The sequence below is a fragment of the Pleuronectes platessa genome, chromosome 8 (assembly GCF_947347685.1).
Source record: "Pleuronectes platessa chromosome 8, fPlePla1.1, whole genome shotgun sequence".
In the NCBI taxonomy this organism is placed as follows: Eukaryota; Metazoa; Chordata; class Actinopteri; order Pleuronectiformes; family Pleuronectidae; genus Pleuronectes; species Pleuronectes platessa.
Genome location: NC_070633.1, coordinates 18,611,948 through 18,627,664, shown reverse-complemented (window position 1 = coordinate 18,627,664; position 15,717 = coordinate 18,611,948). Strand labels below are relative to the sequence as shown.

Below are 15,717 nucleotides of genomic sequence, written 5' to 3'. Positions count from 1 at the left end.
AATGCAGAATGGATTGACAAAGTACTTCCTGTTTCATGGCGAATCAGTAGGTGGCGCTATGACACTGAGGAAATATTGACACATAGAGCTGTTCAGGCTTGGACACTAACCAGGAGACAGAAGTTTAGTGATAGGACAATGCAGAGTGGAGTTATGACAACATCGTGTCCTTTGGCAAAGGACTACCCTTCGTCGCACCTCAATGTTTACACAGTTTGAGGAAATGTAACAATTCTGACCATGATCCAATGACTTGACTGTAGCCACCAGGGAGCGCTGTGATTTCAAGTCATAATTTAACAAGCCGGGACTCTTGTCTTACATGTCTAGTTTGAACTTGATTGGACCATGAAGCTCCGAGATACAGAGCCTCTTGTTTTGATGGAGTTTAATCAAACTTTGACGCCATGCCACGGTCACACGGTGTGACGACAAATAGATCTTTAAATCAGTTTTTATCTCCATCTAGTTCTGATGACACTCATCTCAATTTGAAGTTGATCCGATGAAAGCCCTGGGACAAGTATGTCAAAGTAAAAATGGCCACTATATGTAAAATGGCCGGCTTCCTGTGGTGTTTTTCATAATGCCTCTTGAGACTTTTTTTAATGACTGGTCGCGATACACCTGTGATCAGACTTTGGTGAACATCGGTTAAAGGGAAACCTAGGGGCTGGTTCCAGGGGGCGCTATTGAGCCAGTTTGTCACACCCAATTCAAATTACTCCAGAATATTAAAATATCCGTAGACCTTGAATTTCCTGAAAAGTTTCATTACTTTTTGAGCATGTCTAGAAAATTCTTTAAATTTCAAAAGGGCCTCACACCGTTCGCGGGCTCGGGCCCTAATCATAATATTTCAGTTTATCATCCTCTGTTCTTATTTCGCTGAGAATTTGTGTAGAAAGTGCGAGTCTTGATTTCCGTGCCGGCCCTTTTTGCGCTGAATCTGCTATCGGGGAAGTTAGGAGGCAAGGATCACAAGCAGCAAGGATGGTGAGAAATATGAGGATAGAGATAAGATGGAGATACAAGTCCTGTCTCCCTTTAGTCGTCATGGGGTATGACTCAACAAAAAGATGGAGAAACAATATCTGAAGTTCTGAGCCGCCATCGTAGTTACTGTCACCTCCCCCAGTCTGTCCCCCACCACGCCCCAAACTACCCCGAAACTCAAGACCAGCCAGGTGAGATGACAGCTCACCAAACCTGGGATGAAAAAGACTGGAGATCCGGACAACATGGACCCCAAGGTCTTCAAGGTGTATGTGGAGCAGCTGTCACAAACAAACACATATAAAACACTTACCTCCTTGGTGGAGTTAATTAGACGACTAACAACTTAGACCTAAAACTACATAATAACTAAAACATCATCATCATCATGATGGCAATAGAAAAACTACATACCCCTCACCCCGCCCAATCACCAACTGCTTGAAGACCCCCTCTCAGAGCTGTGGAGGGATTTACTTGACAGAGAATCCATCTGAAGACAGTGGAAATGCAGCCAATAAAGACATGAAAGAGAGGAATAAAGTGCCCTGAGGATATAACACAACCACGCTACTTCCTTACCGAGATAAAGATAGAACTCACTCCAGGATTAACAATAATGAGACTGTGTGTGTGTGCGTGTGTGTGTGTGAAGCCAGCGAGGGTTGAAAGTTAGCGCTGGTGTGCGATAGATGTGTTTTGTGGTTAGGAGGCGAAACTGCCATGTGAATATTGTAGGCTTGTGATTATTTGAATATATTCTCATATCTTGCTCTTGATACCTTTGCGACTAAAATGAACGTGACTAAAATGGTATTTTGGCATCACTTTTCTCCAATTAGAGGAAGTGTAGATCAATTGACCATCTTTATGAACAGTCCACGTGAAGCCATGAACAATTTGAAAAGCTTGGGAGAAGTAATAAAGTCGAGTGTATTTTTTCAAAAGAGCTGAAATAAAACCTTGTTTACCTCAAAGCAAACACAGCCAAGTCAGAGCCTCAGGCCTTGTCTACACGACTGGTGATATTTGTTTGAACTGATATTTTCCCCTTTGTTCCCTACTTTTGTTTTACTAATAATCTTTGTCTGGACTAGGAATAAAAAACACTACAAATGCTCAAAAAGCAAGCCGGGCCAGTAGGTGGCGATAAAGTCTACACCCGTGAGCTTATTCTCCTGTCAACCGGTATATGCATATCCATTTCCTCCTATTGTACAAAAATTAAGCCAAAATATCCCAGATTCAGGTGCGTCTCTTTTTTTGCACTTTTGAAGTCATTTGTTCTGCATTAGTGTGGAAAAGTAGAGAAAATGGTTAAATGGTAAAAGGGACAGCACCTGTAAGATTATGCTAAACCTTGGAGATGCAGTGGAATAAGCAGAAGTCACAGAAGTCACATCCATAATTCACACAAGGCATTATAGGACTTAGAATAATGTAGATACGATGCAGGAAAAAGCAGCAGAATTGAGACATCTTCTTCACAGGGTTTGTCCCGGAGCCTGAGGACAGCAGAAGACGCTGCAGAATCGGGTGATTGTACACCTCCCTCCACATTTTGGCCTAATTTCGATGCACATAGTTAAACCCGTCGTCTATTGTGTCTGACAGAGTGTGTTGTGTACTGCTTATTAGGCTGCTTCCAACCAGAGGACTCAGTTGTCCTCACAGCGTCTGGTTGTTGTTACAGTGTGTTTTCATAGTGCTGAGCGCGCCGTTTCAAGCCAATGGGGTCAGCTGTCCCATTAGCCAGCGATTTTACAAAAACACTCATTAAGCTTTTCATGTTCTTTTGCTTGCACTGCTGGCTTTGTGGGTCTACACTCTCAAAGGCAAATGATAAGGGTAGTTTCTGCGGCAACCATTTAAATCTGCTTCTAACGGGGGAGGCTGCGTTCCCAAGGTTGGAGAAAGGTCAGAATTGATGGATGGGCTTTGACTGCTCTATTTCAGAGAAATCTTTGCTTCAGAAAAACATAAAACCCAAAGCCCTGGAACCTTATATAAATGTGTTTGTGGTTTCAGTGAGGAAAAGACATTTTAATCAATCACGGTTTGGCGAAATAACATGAAATGTGAGAGGTGTTGTAAACAGTGGAACAGCAGACACAGGGACACAGAGCTGTAAGGTTCAAAAGACACCCAAAGTGCCACTTTACTTAAATTTTCAAAGTTACAAATAAAAGTTCACTTAGTTGACATGGTGGAGATTTCAATTTCAAATTACTGAACATATCCGATGTTGGGAGGCAGAACAGAGCCTCTCCTCTGCTCGCCCGACTTCATGTGTCCTCCCAGCTCAGGAGCAGCTTCTTTTTTTCCCCTCTAGTGTCCATGCACAGTCAAACAGCCTCAGCAGCCCCGACTGACCACTCAGTAAAAGTATAGATGGCTGAGATGCTGCAGATTTTGGACTGTAGGCCTTGCAGTTCGCCTTTCTACACCGCTATCCCTCTGCAATGCAACTTCCTACCTCCTGAGGTTGGGAGAAGAACCAAAGAGACACTAGACAGCATCGACATAGCAACAAAGTATTGTAGCAGCCAAAGAGGCATCACTTTCTGTTTGAGATGCATAGAGCTAGACCTGGCCAGGGAATCTCTCTTTTACAGAAACACGATGAGGAACATGCAACAACAACGACAACACATCATTAATCTCATTGCTTCCCGGGCTTTCTTGGACATTCAGGATCAACGATTAAATAATTTACAATCCTCCATGAAATAACAGAGAGGGAGAGACAGAGAGAGAGAGAGAAAGAGAGAGAGAGGGAGGGGGGCGTGGGGTGTGTGTTTGTGTGTGTGTGTGTGGGGGGGCATCTCAGAGCCTGGGAGTGGGGGCGTTGAATTGCGGAAACATTAATGGACACATGAAGGAGCCCAACAGTGGGACACAGAACATAAATGAGTGAAGAATGAACTGCTGATGGAGGAACAGGGAAATGAATCCCCGTTCTGGCCTTTCCTGGAGGAAACATATTTACATCCAATACATCAGCTAATATATGTGGGCTCACAGACTGACCAGAGGCCCCGACATGGACACACAGCGATAGAAGAAGGAGGGATAGAAGCGGTTTAAGGAGATAGAGGGAGTTACAGAGAGAACAGAGAAGAGTCCTTGTTAGAGGAGGTTAAAGATGACGGGTGTGGGGGAAGCAGAACGTGGACAGAATCTAACAGGGGGCTTGACAGTTGGTGATGAAATCTAATAGGCTCTCTGTTTGCTGTCGGAGGAAACACTTGAAAAGGAAGAGGTCGGTTGAGTTTCACCGAAGAGAGAGATTTGAATAAGGGATGGGCATTACAGGAGCAAGTTCAGGAGCCAAACGACGGACTGCTGCCAAGGTAACAGGAGGAGGAGGAGGAGACATTGGAATGGCTTCAGATCTGTGCTGAGTTAACGGAGTTTCCTGGTCGGGCTGATGGCAGAGTAAAATGAAGCGGAGCTACCAAACGTAGCCAACCTCGTCATCCTTGTCGTCCTCCTCGTCCTCGTCGTCCCAGACGGCGCCTCTGGGGTGGATCCGGCCCCGTCTCTTCTTCTGCCGGCTGCGGACGCTCGGTGATGGCTCCTCCTCCTGGTCATCGAGGAGGATGACTGCTCCGCCGCTGCCAAAATCCCCCGATGTCTCCTGGTCCTCGTCTGTGGGGAAGTTCACAAAATCATAGACAAACAGATAGAACTCTGAGTACCAGAGCTTGTGCAGTGTGTGATTCCTCTCTTCATAAAAACAGGTAATTTACGGCAGCTTGTGGTTGCTCTCTATGTCACCAGTGTCTTTCTTATTTGGTAGAACCTGAGAGATTCTGTGTCTGAATTTTAAGCTAAATACTGGACAAACCTATCAACTAATTCCAGAAATCTTTATCTGTATGTGGATCGCATATCTTGAGAACTGTTCATTTTATCATCTTCACATTTGACATTTTATTATCAAGGGCACACACGTTTGGACACGTGATACATACATTAAGAGCGGAGGGCTGATGAAAATGTCAAACCTCTATTTTAAATAATTTGCATGACAAATGGAATGGCAACAATTATTTCTTGTATATTTAAGGCAAATTATATTTTAGTTTACTTTGCTAAATACATACAAGTTCTCAGCTGAAATGCCCACGTCATGAGTAAATACTTATTTTATTGTAATGACCTGTCTACTGTTTGGTGCTGTGTGATTGTGTTGTGTTTGCATGCTCCCGCCCTGATTTCTGCAGTGTGTGGAATGTTGAACCTCATGAGTTGGAGTGCGTTGGCGGAGACCCGGGTTAAGGGCTGCACTCAAAACACATCTCTCTTACAGCTTCAGAAACAAAGCTAAGACCAGCAACACCACAGGCCAAACAAACAGCTCGTTTCAAACAGGCAGGTTTAGGATGGGCACTGTACTAGTGTATTAAATTGATATCGATAAGTGCCCTGTGTGACTGACCAGAGTATAAATTCTGTTTGTTGGCAGCACAAAAACAAACACAAAGCTCCTGTCTATCAAGCCTCAACACAACACAACACAGAGTCAAGTGGTTGATTAAGTAGCTCTCTCAGCGCTGCCTGGCTCGGCCCAGATTCATCAGGTTATACCTGGTAATCCGGTTGAATCTGGTGAAGCTGCAGACAGAACAGGAGCCGCTGACTCTACTGCTGCCTCCTTCTGTTCAAAATAACCTGTTTACACCTGGGTGTCAGTGTGCTCGGGTTGAGGGGCACTCGCAGTGTTAAAATCGGCCTGATGTCTTTTTGGACAAGTCAGTGGAGAGCCCCTGCTCTGCTACCTGCTGGCTCTGTGCAGGGCCAATTGGGACACGTCCATCCTGCTGCAGTCTGAGGCCACTCAGAGTTAGACTTGAGCTTGTTAGACCGGACACAAAGAGCTGCTGCTGTGTGTGTGTGTGTGTGTGTGTGTGTGTCTGATGGCCAGAGAGACACTTCATCAATACTGGAAGCTGCAATTACTGGCTTTGGACTAGACTGGCATTCGAGCAGGGCGTAATCTATGACTTTGAGTCGGCTGTTTGATTGGTAATCAGTATGTCTCCCAGGATTCATTCTTGCTAATTATTGTTCTTTTTTCCCCACTATTAAATCCTGAGTCATTGATTTGTGAGTCCATTGACTTTTTGACCGTTTCCTTTGAATGTCCACTGTTTGCTGGTGAACTGTAACTTTATCGTGACATCTTTTTGCCCTGTCCACGCTAATGCAGACTTTTTGTTTACCTTTTTAAGTCACTAAATTCGACAGATCTTTGATGGAGGTTTTATCGCCACCTACTGGCCCGGCGTGCTTATCTGAGTGTTTGTATTAGTTTTCATGTTCTCCTCTGGACAGAGATGTTTTGTAAAATTAAGGTCGTGTGGCATAGATCCTTTTTTTAGTGTAGGGGAAATTATCTGTTCAAAAAGAATATCTGCAGTAGTGTTGACAAGGGCTTAGTCTGAATGCAACATCTACAGCAGTTAAAGTGTTTATCCTTTTCTACAAGGCGCAACTCAGACACTGATCCAAATTCATATTTATTACAAATCTTCTGACACTGCTCTCTGCTCACAAGCGTGACCGATTCTCCTACTTCACTTGCAAGACGCTGGTCTTTTATCAAAGCTACACTTGCTAAATATCAGGGAGATAGAATAAGACATATGGCTGATGGTAAACCGGCCCGACTCTCTCCAGAGCCATGCCTAATGTTATCTATTTCTTAAATGATCACTGTTGCTCAGACGCCAGCGCGGATAAAGACGAGGAGAGATGCTGTGTGAAGAAATAGAGCAGACTTGATTCTCGTCTTCAACAGATAACAAAGGAGAGAGAAAAGAATCAAAGCTCTGCCTGTGAAAGACCGTTATTTGGAGCCAATTTGGACAAACACAACGCAGCCAAACCTCACTGTTATTGAACTGAATTATCTGTGGGTGTTTGCACGTATTGTTGTGCTTCCTTTTATGTGTGTGTGTGTGTTTTGTGGTTTTATACCGCAGTTGGGGTTGCCCTGTTTTCTGGAGCCAGCGATCTCGTTGCCATATTTGTCCACACACCAACACTGGCCGGTGCTGCCGTGGCACTGGGTTGGTTTGAAGTAGCCCTCCTCGCTGCAGCGAGGAATATAAGAGCCTAGAATCAAAGGGAGGAAGGGAATGAAACGTAAGCAGTGATAACAAGAGACAGGAAGCTCTGGGAAGATCAAACCGACAAAGGTAAAGGGGTCAAATCTGATGCCAGGTCAGGTGACATGCACTGCACGTGTCCTGTGGCTGCAACCGAAGTTGTGTGTTCACGGAGGGAGATCAACAATCAATTACTGCTTCGAAGGTTGAAAGGCGACAACAATACATCCTGTTTAAGGGGAAGCAATCACTTTCAATAGAACACACGCACACACACACACACACACCAGTGTTCTGCTACCTTCATTTGACCCAGTCTCAGCTCATTTTTCAAGCTTTTTTTTTCTCCTGCTGTTGTTGTGAGCTGGATCAGTGAATGTTCTGCCCGTAGGGGACAAACGACACGTGTACAAAATGTCAGGATGTGTTTTATTGTACGTGTGTGTTTCTGCCTGTGTGAGTCAAGTGAAAGGGGACACACTTTGTCGCTTGTGTGTGTGTGTGTGCGTGTGTGCTTGTTAGCATCAAAAGCCGTTAATCATTCAGACTGACCTATGAGGCTCTTCCTTCGACTCTGATTCTGGATCCTGCTCTTTTCAGTTTGGCAAGGCATTCCTGCAACCAAAGAACATACACAATATATTATTAATGCTTTCTTTAGTTTCCTATTCAAATGGTCAAAAACACACACAAACATCTTGCTTTTATCTCCACTGGGAATGGAAATGACCAGTCACTCCCCGGTCAAATTACTCTCCAGTGGACACTTTTGTATCGGCACCGGTTCGAATCAGCAGCAGAAACAGGAAACCTGGGTGATCGTGCTTATTTCTTTTTTTTTCTTTATTTCATCAGTCGTGACCTTGGCGCTGCACCTTTTCAATTGTGCTGTTGTGACACGCACTGGACTCGGGGAAAATGTGAAACAGTGATTTTTTCTTCGTATCATGCAAGATGCAAGGTTTCAGATACGTCGGTTTCCAGCACATGTCTCTTCCTCTGTCTTATCATCTACATCGACCATCTGCTCTGATAACTCCAATTTCATACCGTCCTATAACTAATTTAAGCCGTTCTTCAGACTATGGAGGATGTCCACAGATTTAGCTCTGGACTTCCTCCAGTGTTTACCTTTTACACATGAACAACCCTAACCCTTTTCTTGAAGTAAAACATCCAATTCTTCCGTTATCAGTTGTTTCCAGTCACTTCATCAATGACTGAAAACCTGAATTTCTTACCTGTTTTAGTGCGATATAACATTCAGTTTAAAACCACTGTAAAGTAACAAAAACTGTTGTTAACCCCTCTCCCATGCTCCCCCTCCCTCACCCTCAGGTTTCTGGAAGCAGTAACACCACTCGTTGTTTGACAGCTTGCCGTCCTTGAAGGAGTCACACGAGTTGAAGAGGGGCTTCATGCACAGCTCATACTTGTCCAGGTAGATGGCGCTCAGCTCCGATTGGTCCAGCAGGAGGTCAAAGTTCATGTCCAGCTTGTTGAACATCCAGCCCAGTGAGTCCTTACAGATGGGCAAGATGCTGGTGTCGAAGTCTAGATGAGGAAAGAAAGAATAGGAATAACCGAGAAAGAGAAAACATCATTGATGTGAACATTTTTGAAACCAGGGAACACGTCCGTGTCACACTGAGATGTGTTCAGGCATGTTGACATTACAGAGAACAGAGCGGGGTCGCTGTCAACATCACTGCCAGCCGACATGACAGCTGAGAAGCATGACTGTTCAACGGGAAAGGGCTGAAGACACACACCACACACACCACACCAGACACACACACACATACACACACACGCACTCACAGAGACATTGCGGGGGGATGTACTCACGTCCAGTGGCAGAATCGAAGCTGTCAGACGATTTGAGATCTCTGTTGGCGTCGAGGTGGAGAACTCCGAACCAGTCCTTCAGTCTGGCAGCCAGACTGTGAAGCTCTGTGTCAGTGCAGGCTACAAACACACACACACACACACAAACACACACACACACACGCACAACAACACAAAATAATGAGGAGAGGAAAAAGCAGTCAATTTTCTTGCTCCTTATCAAACTTTCATTTCATTTCTGCTGTTTACTTTTTCTCTCCGCCTGCTTTTTTTTTTGTTTTTCTCATCCAACTCTTCTTCTTGACTAAACACAGAGGAGCGATAACACATACTGAACCGCTGCTATCTATTGTCAGTTACCATAGGAACCCAATCTGACACATGCACACACACACACACACACACGAAAATACAGTAGACTCCGTTTAGTTTGAGTTTCCTCGTCTGCTGTCATCTCACTGTTTACATTTAATGTTCCAGTTCAAATGAAGGATTTATGCTATTACACATGATATAACAGACACAGACACAGACACACACACAGAACAGAGGTCTGCTGGAAATCCTGAACGTCGTCTTGCCTGGAAACATTCCTGAACGTCTCGCAGCGACAGGCCACTTGATCGTTGCATTTAATTTGTGGTGGTGCAGTTGTCTCTGTGTTTGTGATTTAATGCAGAATCACACTGTTAACCCACAACAACAGCTGATCCAACACCGTCGAGCCGTCAAGTGACTGAACGCTGCTGTCCACGCAGCTACCCAGAGGGAGCGCAAACCGAAAACAATATATTTAATGACGTCCCTAATTGAAAGTATAAACCCGCCTGTGGTGCTGCTCAAACTAATTCCTGCAGATCTGACAGGGTCTGTCTGCAATTCAAGCCGACTCCTGCCTCCGCCTGCCTCTCTGTCTGTCAATCTCCATCTTTCTTTCTATTCCTTTCCCCTGCATGTGATTGACATATTTTCGTTCCATTCATTTTCTCCTGAGAGCTTGACGATGCTGCTGAAGGACAAGAGCCACTCTTCACCAAGTGCACGGACCCTGCCAATGCGAACGCTCCAGCTTGCCTGGCCGTGGAGGGCGGATCACGCAGGGAGGAGGCCATTAACATGCATGTGGAGTCCCCTTCGCAAAATTGAGGCAGTCTGCTGAGAAACGTGGCGGAGGTTCGAACAAAGAGCCGCATTTAAAAACGAATCACATTTTGCCTGTTCCTAACTTCAAATTCGTGGTTATACACACTTCCTTCATTCTAAAAGTGAACAGAGCAGCGTCAGAGCAGCGTCTCTCCTGTCGGAAAAGTTTTGTTGTTTGGTGAGTCACTCTGTCAGGCGATTGTTGAATTCTATCCTGAAGCCCAAAATATATGCAAAAGGTCATATTTTACAGTTATAGTTATTGGTATTGTGTCATTATCAGAGTTGTTATACAGCAGTTGACGCCTCAGGTAAAGACACCGGAGCGGAGAAGAGGACAAAATAACATTAATCTGACCGGGCATCTTTGTGATATTAGCTGCAATCCCAAGGTGTGCATGTGTGTGTGTGTGTGTGTGTTTTTGTGTGTGTTTGTGTGTGATACAGCCCTCCAGGACCAGACAGATAACAATTCAGCCCACTCTTCATTCCCACTGTGTGGAGAGAAGAAAAGAGGAAGCGAAATACCAACAGCCGAACATTATCTGTCTTCAGCTCCTAAATAAAACTCCCACAGGCAGAAGTGGATCAGCGGCGTGTTACACTTTCCTGAACACAAACTCCTGGAAGGTTTATCCCTCTGTTCATTTATTGGGCCGTCCTTCACTCCAACATGCCCTCCCTCCATCCTCTTCCTCTCTCTTCTCCCACATTGCCCTTTCAATCACTCTCTGCATTAATGATTCTTTCTCTTCTTGCTCATTCCCCGTTATCACCTCTTCATTTCCTTTCTCTCTGCTCTAACTCTGTCAGTTTTTCGGACTTTCAGCCGAAGCGACTCATCACACCTTCCTCTACCTAACTCACTTTCTCTCTTAGATGGAGAAGCCCACTTTGAAATGCCCCACTCTCCTATTTCTTTCTCTTTACTCAAATTGCTTTGAGTGCTTCATTTCCCATTTCTCTTCTGTAACATCCCAGTACAGCAGGCCTGCGGGGGAACCTTTTTCCTATCAAGGGCCAGTTAAATTTTTATAACCTCCTTTGCGGGTCATACTAAATTATTGAAGACAAACATTATATTATATTTGGGACTTCTTTTGTGTCTCTGTCCTTCTTCGTTTTGTGTTGTGAGTTTAACCTTTGATACATTCAAGGTTGTTTTTTCCTGGTTCAAATCCCGGTTCGGTTGGAGTCTTAACGTGCAGATTGGAGTAGAGTTGATTGGAGACTGTAAAGTGACTCTTACGCGTGAATATGAGAATGAATGATTAATTGTATCTCTTGTACTCTTTCACAGATTCTCCTTCTCAATGAGGTTTCAGCTGTAGAGGGAAAACCTCATCTGAGTGCGTTTGTTCTCGTAACTGATCCTGAACATCTGCTTCTTTTCAGCTGTAATGATGCTTAAGATTAGCCTTTTTCATCAGTGTGTCCCGTGAACCAAAGACACACGTGCATGTCTATATTGTTTGGCCGTTTCTCTCGGAAAGCAAGACCTTCCAAAACGACTTCTCTTCACAATCATCATGCTGCATGTCAGGGAATGCGTGTTGTGTTTATTCTGAACGTGGTCTGACTGGCACACAGGACCAACATTAGGAACATGTGAGTCCACTGATTTAAGGTATTTTCCTTAATTACAGAGAAAGAAAAGCTTTTTTACTTGAACGTTTTTTGAAATGTCTAGCGGGAGGCCGGCGGTTTCCCACATCTGCACGAATCTCCATCTGTCCCTTTAACCCTTCTTTAACCCATTTTTTTCCTCGCCAGGCTCTTGTGGACACTCTGACCCACGACGAGTCTCAGAGGACCCTTCTTATCGCTTCTTCTCAGTGCGACCCAAATTGTTCTGGACAGCCCCGACACTGCTGCCTGTGTTGGGAGCCCTTTTGTTGGGCAATGAGTCAGAAAGCTGGGACTGGAAACATTCACGCACAGAAGGACACAGCGCGCAGATCAAATGGCCGTTCCTTTCTTTCTGAGCCACATCGCGGTCAGGCGGTCACACAACCATCATCAATGGGTTTCCGCAGGAGTTGCAGAGATGACCCGGTGATGACAGAACAAGACATCATGTGGGAGCTGATGTAGCAGCTGTCAGTTGAAAAACTGTCTCATGGTCACTTCACAGAAAAAAAGTTTGACTCAGAGAGTGAGTTCTCCAAGAGCTGGACCCAAGGATTCCTTAACTCACCTAAAAACAGACTGAAATTTGTTCACTCATTTTTAAAAGTAGTTTAGACATCGTTCTTTCTCTGAAATCTTTTGAGCAGTAATGTACTGAAAACAAGTCCTAGAAGTAGTAGTACAGATATTTTGGATTGGCCTGATTTCCTTGATAAAAATAAACTTTTTCAACCCTCTCCTTCCCTCCCTCCGAACACTAATGTGACCACATTAATAAATCGACATGCTCATAAATGAATGATCTCCAGAGAAAGATTAGGGGGGAAATGCTGATCTTGCAGCCGAACCCAAGTCTGTCCCTGATCTATAAAGTGTGTAGAGCTCATACACTGTGACTCGCTATTGGTGCATGTGCAGTGTGTGCAGAGAGAGAAGGAACCAACTTTCCTTCTCCAAATAAATACAAAATATGACTCTTGCATTAAACCTGTTGGGTCATCAGTCCCCCGGCCCCGATGCTCAAACCATTAAACTTGCAAGACAAGCTCGTCAACATTTAGTCACAAGGATTCGTTCTCGTCCTCCAGTGCAGTCTCCAACTCCTCAAGTTGTGAGTCAGCGTTTTTTTGTAAACTGTAGAGAAACTATTTTCTTTCCTTCCTCCCACAGCTTTTTAAAAAGTTTACTTAATCAGGCCTTAAAAACGATGCCTTCTTACAAGGTGTCATGTGACAAAGGGCTGATCGGCCGATCGCACAAAGGTTCTCTAACTATTCATTAGACCAGTGGTTCCCAAACTGTGTGCCGCGGCACACTGGTGTGCCGTGAGGCAAGTCCAAGTGTGCCGTGGGATTTTGTGACAACCATAGCCTACTGCAATATAGTATACAACTATACAAAAATAATTATTTTAATTTACTATATACTACTTTGAATGCACTCATTCCATAATACAGAGGCAAACTCTTTATCTAAAAACTATTTAAAAAATCCTCAAAGAGGATCCCACATTTCGCTGTTCGCGCAGTGGCGCAGGTGAACACAACATTAAAACATAAACAAGAGGGAAAATGGAGCGCTTTCTCGTGCGGAGCAAACCACCAACCACCAGTGCAGAGACTGCCGAGTCCGACAACCCACCGAAAGAAAAGAGGAAAAAAACTGTCAGCCGACAGTATCATGAAAGTTACCTGTCTTATGGCTTCAGTTGGACCGGGGATGTCAACATTCCTCAGCCGGAGTGCGTCCTCTGTCGGGAGAAGTTAGCTAATGCTAATATGGTTCCAAGCAAGCTGAAGAGGCACTTGGAAACCAAACATCCCTTCCACGCTGAGAGAAACCTGGCCTATTTCAAAAGAGCGCAGGATCTGAACCAGAGGCAGCAAGACCGTTTGTTGGATTCCGTGAAAGTGTCTGAAAAGGCAATGGAGGCTAGTTACATGCTAGCGGAGCTTATTGCAAAGCAAAAGAAGCCTCACACAATAGCGGAGACACTCATCCTCCCTGCTTGCAAAATAATTGCAGGTGTCATGCTGGGTCCAGATGCCGCAAATGAGCTATCCAAGGTGCCGGCATCTGATAACACAATCAAAAGAAGAATAGATGACATGTCAGAAGACATTGAACAACATTTAACAGAGAAACTGCAGGCGAGCGGCAGATTTTCTCTTCAAATAGATGAATCGACAGATATAAGTGGGGCTGCCCAGCTCCTGGCAAACGTCAGGTATGTTGACGGTGACTCTATTAAAGAGACTTTTTTCTTCTGTAAAGAAATGGCAAGCCATACAACGGGAGAAGAAATATTCAAGGTAACTGATAACTACTTAAAAGAAAACAATCTGTGCTGGAGTATGTGCGTCAGTCTGTGCACGGATGGTGCGGCGTGCATGACGGGGAGAGTGAGAGGCTTTATTGCAAAGGTAAAAGCACAAAATCCACAGATAGTGACCAACCACTGCATTTTGCACCGAGAGGCATTAGTTGCCAAAACCATGCCCCCGGAGTTGACTGAGGTGCTGAATCAGGCTGTGCAGATGGTGAATTACATCAAATCAAGGCCCCTGAAATCTCGCCTTTTCTCCCAGCTGTGCGCTGAGATGGGAGCCGACCACCAAAGCCTGATCCTCCACACAGAGGTACGATGGTTGTCTCGGGGGAAAGTCTTATCCCGTTTTTACGAGCTCCGGGAAGAACTTTTGGAATTTTCACGTGAACACGCTGTCCCTCATAAGGACAGGCTCGCGGATGAGAGCTGGTGCGCCAGGCTGGCTTACCTTGCAGACATATTTGGGCATCTCAACGAGTTAAACGCCAAGCTTCAGGGCAGGAATGAAAACATTTTATCATCCACAGACAAGATTCGGGGCTTTATGGGCAAACTGACCCTGTGGCGCGAGGCTTTGGAACAGGGCTCCATGAACATGTTCCCGCTGGCATCAGCTGCGCCACAGGCAGCCAGTGAGCGCGCTATATATGCCGAACACCTTCAGACCTTAAAAGAGAGGTTTGAGCGCTATTTTCCACGTGTGGCGGACATCGAGGACAATGACTGGATCCGAGACCCATTCAACCAGGAGTCCGAGTCCTCAACCGAGAAGCTCACTATGAAGGAGAGAGAGGAGAGCGCAGAGCTCCGTGCGGACCGCACGCTGAAACTGAAATTTAGTGAGCTCACACTCGATCAGTTTTGGTTGGTTTGTGCATCAGAATATCCAACCATCTCCCACCACGCTATCGACCAACTTCTTCATTTCCCCACCACCTACCTGTGTGAGTTGGCGTTCTCCACTCTTGTTCACATGAAGAACAAGACCAGGTCACGGCTCTCTGTTGAGCAGGACTTGCGAGTGGCCCTCTCCTCCGTGCCACCAAGGATTAAAAAAATCTGTGCGCCCCGACAGGCACATGTGTCCCACTGATTTGTTAGTAGGCAGAATATTTACAAAAAAAGCCTGATTCTAAATGTTACAGTTATAATTTGTGGGTCAGATTCAGGACCATGCAGCTTTCTCATGGACAGTTCTCTGCTGAATTTCTGTTTCCTTTGCCTCACCTGTCTGGTTGAAATGGGTGTGTTTGATTAAGCCCAATTTGATAAAGTTTAAAAAATTTAAAGTATTTTGTTAATAAATATTTCATGAGTAGAATAGTTGTCTTGGTCACATCTTATTTGGCATTAGTAAATAATTATAAACTTAACAGATAAACAGATGATATTAGTGATAACACGTGTTATAAGGCTATTTTGCACAATAGGTGTGCCTTGAAATTTTTATTTGTCCTTTGGTGTGCCTTGGGCACAAAAAGTTTGGGAACCACTGCATTAGACAATATGTGTTTCAAATGTCAGGCAACTTTTTGTTATATACTGAATCGATTTCAATGACATTTTGTAGAGGGGATGTGCATCAGCTATTTGAAAGGACCCATAACATGTTGGCGTGGATCTGGATTTGTTTTTCCACTTTCTTTAACACAGAAG

General features: G+C 44.6%; 1 protein-coding gene across 1 annotated transcript in view; it reads right to left on the bottom strand.

The window, feature by feature from the left end:
• Positions 1-3,195: 3,195 nt before the first annotated feature.
• The window catches only part of spock1 (SPARC (osteonectin), cwcv and kazal like domains proteoglycan 1), a 96,630-nt gene continuing 84,108 nt past the window's right edge, over positions 3,196-15,717 (bottom strand). Inside the window, exons 7-11 of the mRNA XM_053429633.1 lie at positions 8,961-9,080; positions 8,445-8,666; positions 7,665-7,727; positions 6,982-7,119; positions 3,196-4,647 (exon numbers count right to left, since the gene is read on the bottom strand). Of these exons, the coding sequence (XP_053285608.1) occupies positions 4,451-4,647; positions 6,982-7,119; positions 7,665-7,727; positions 8,445-8,666; positions 8,961-9,080 (740 nt within the window). The 3' untranslated portion in view covers positions 3,196-4,450. The remainder of the gene's footprint in view (positions 4,648-6,981; positions 7,120-7,664; positions 7,728-8,444; positions 8,667-8,960; positions 9,081-15,717) is intronic.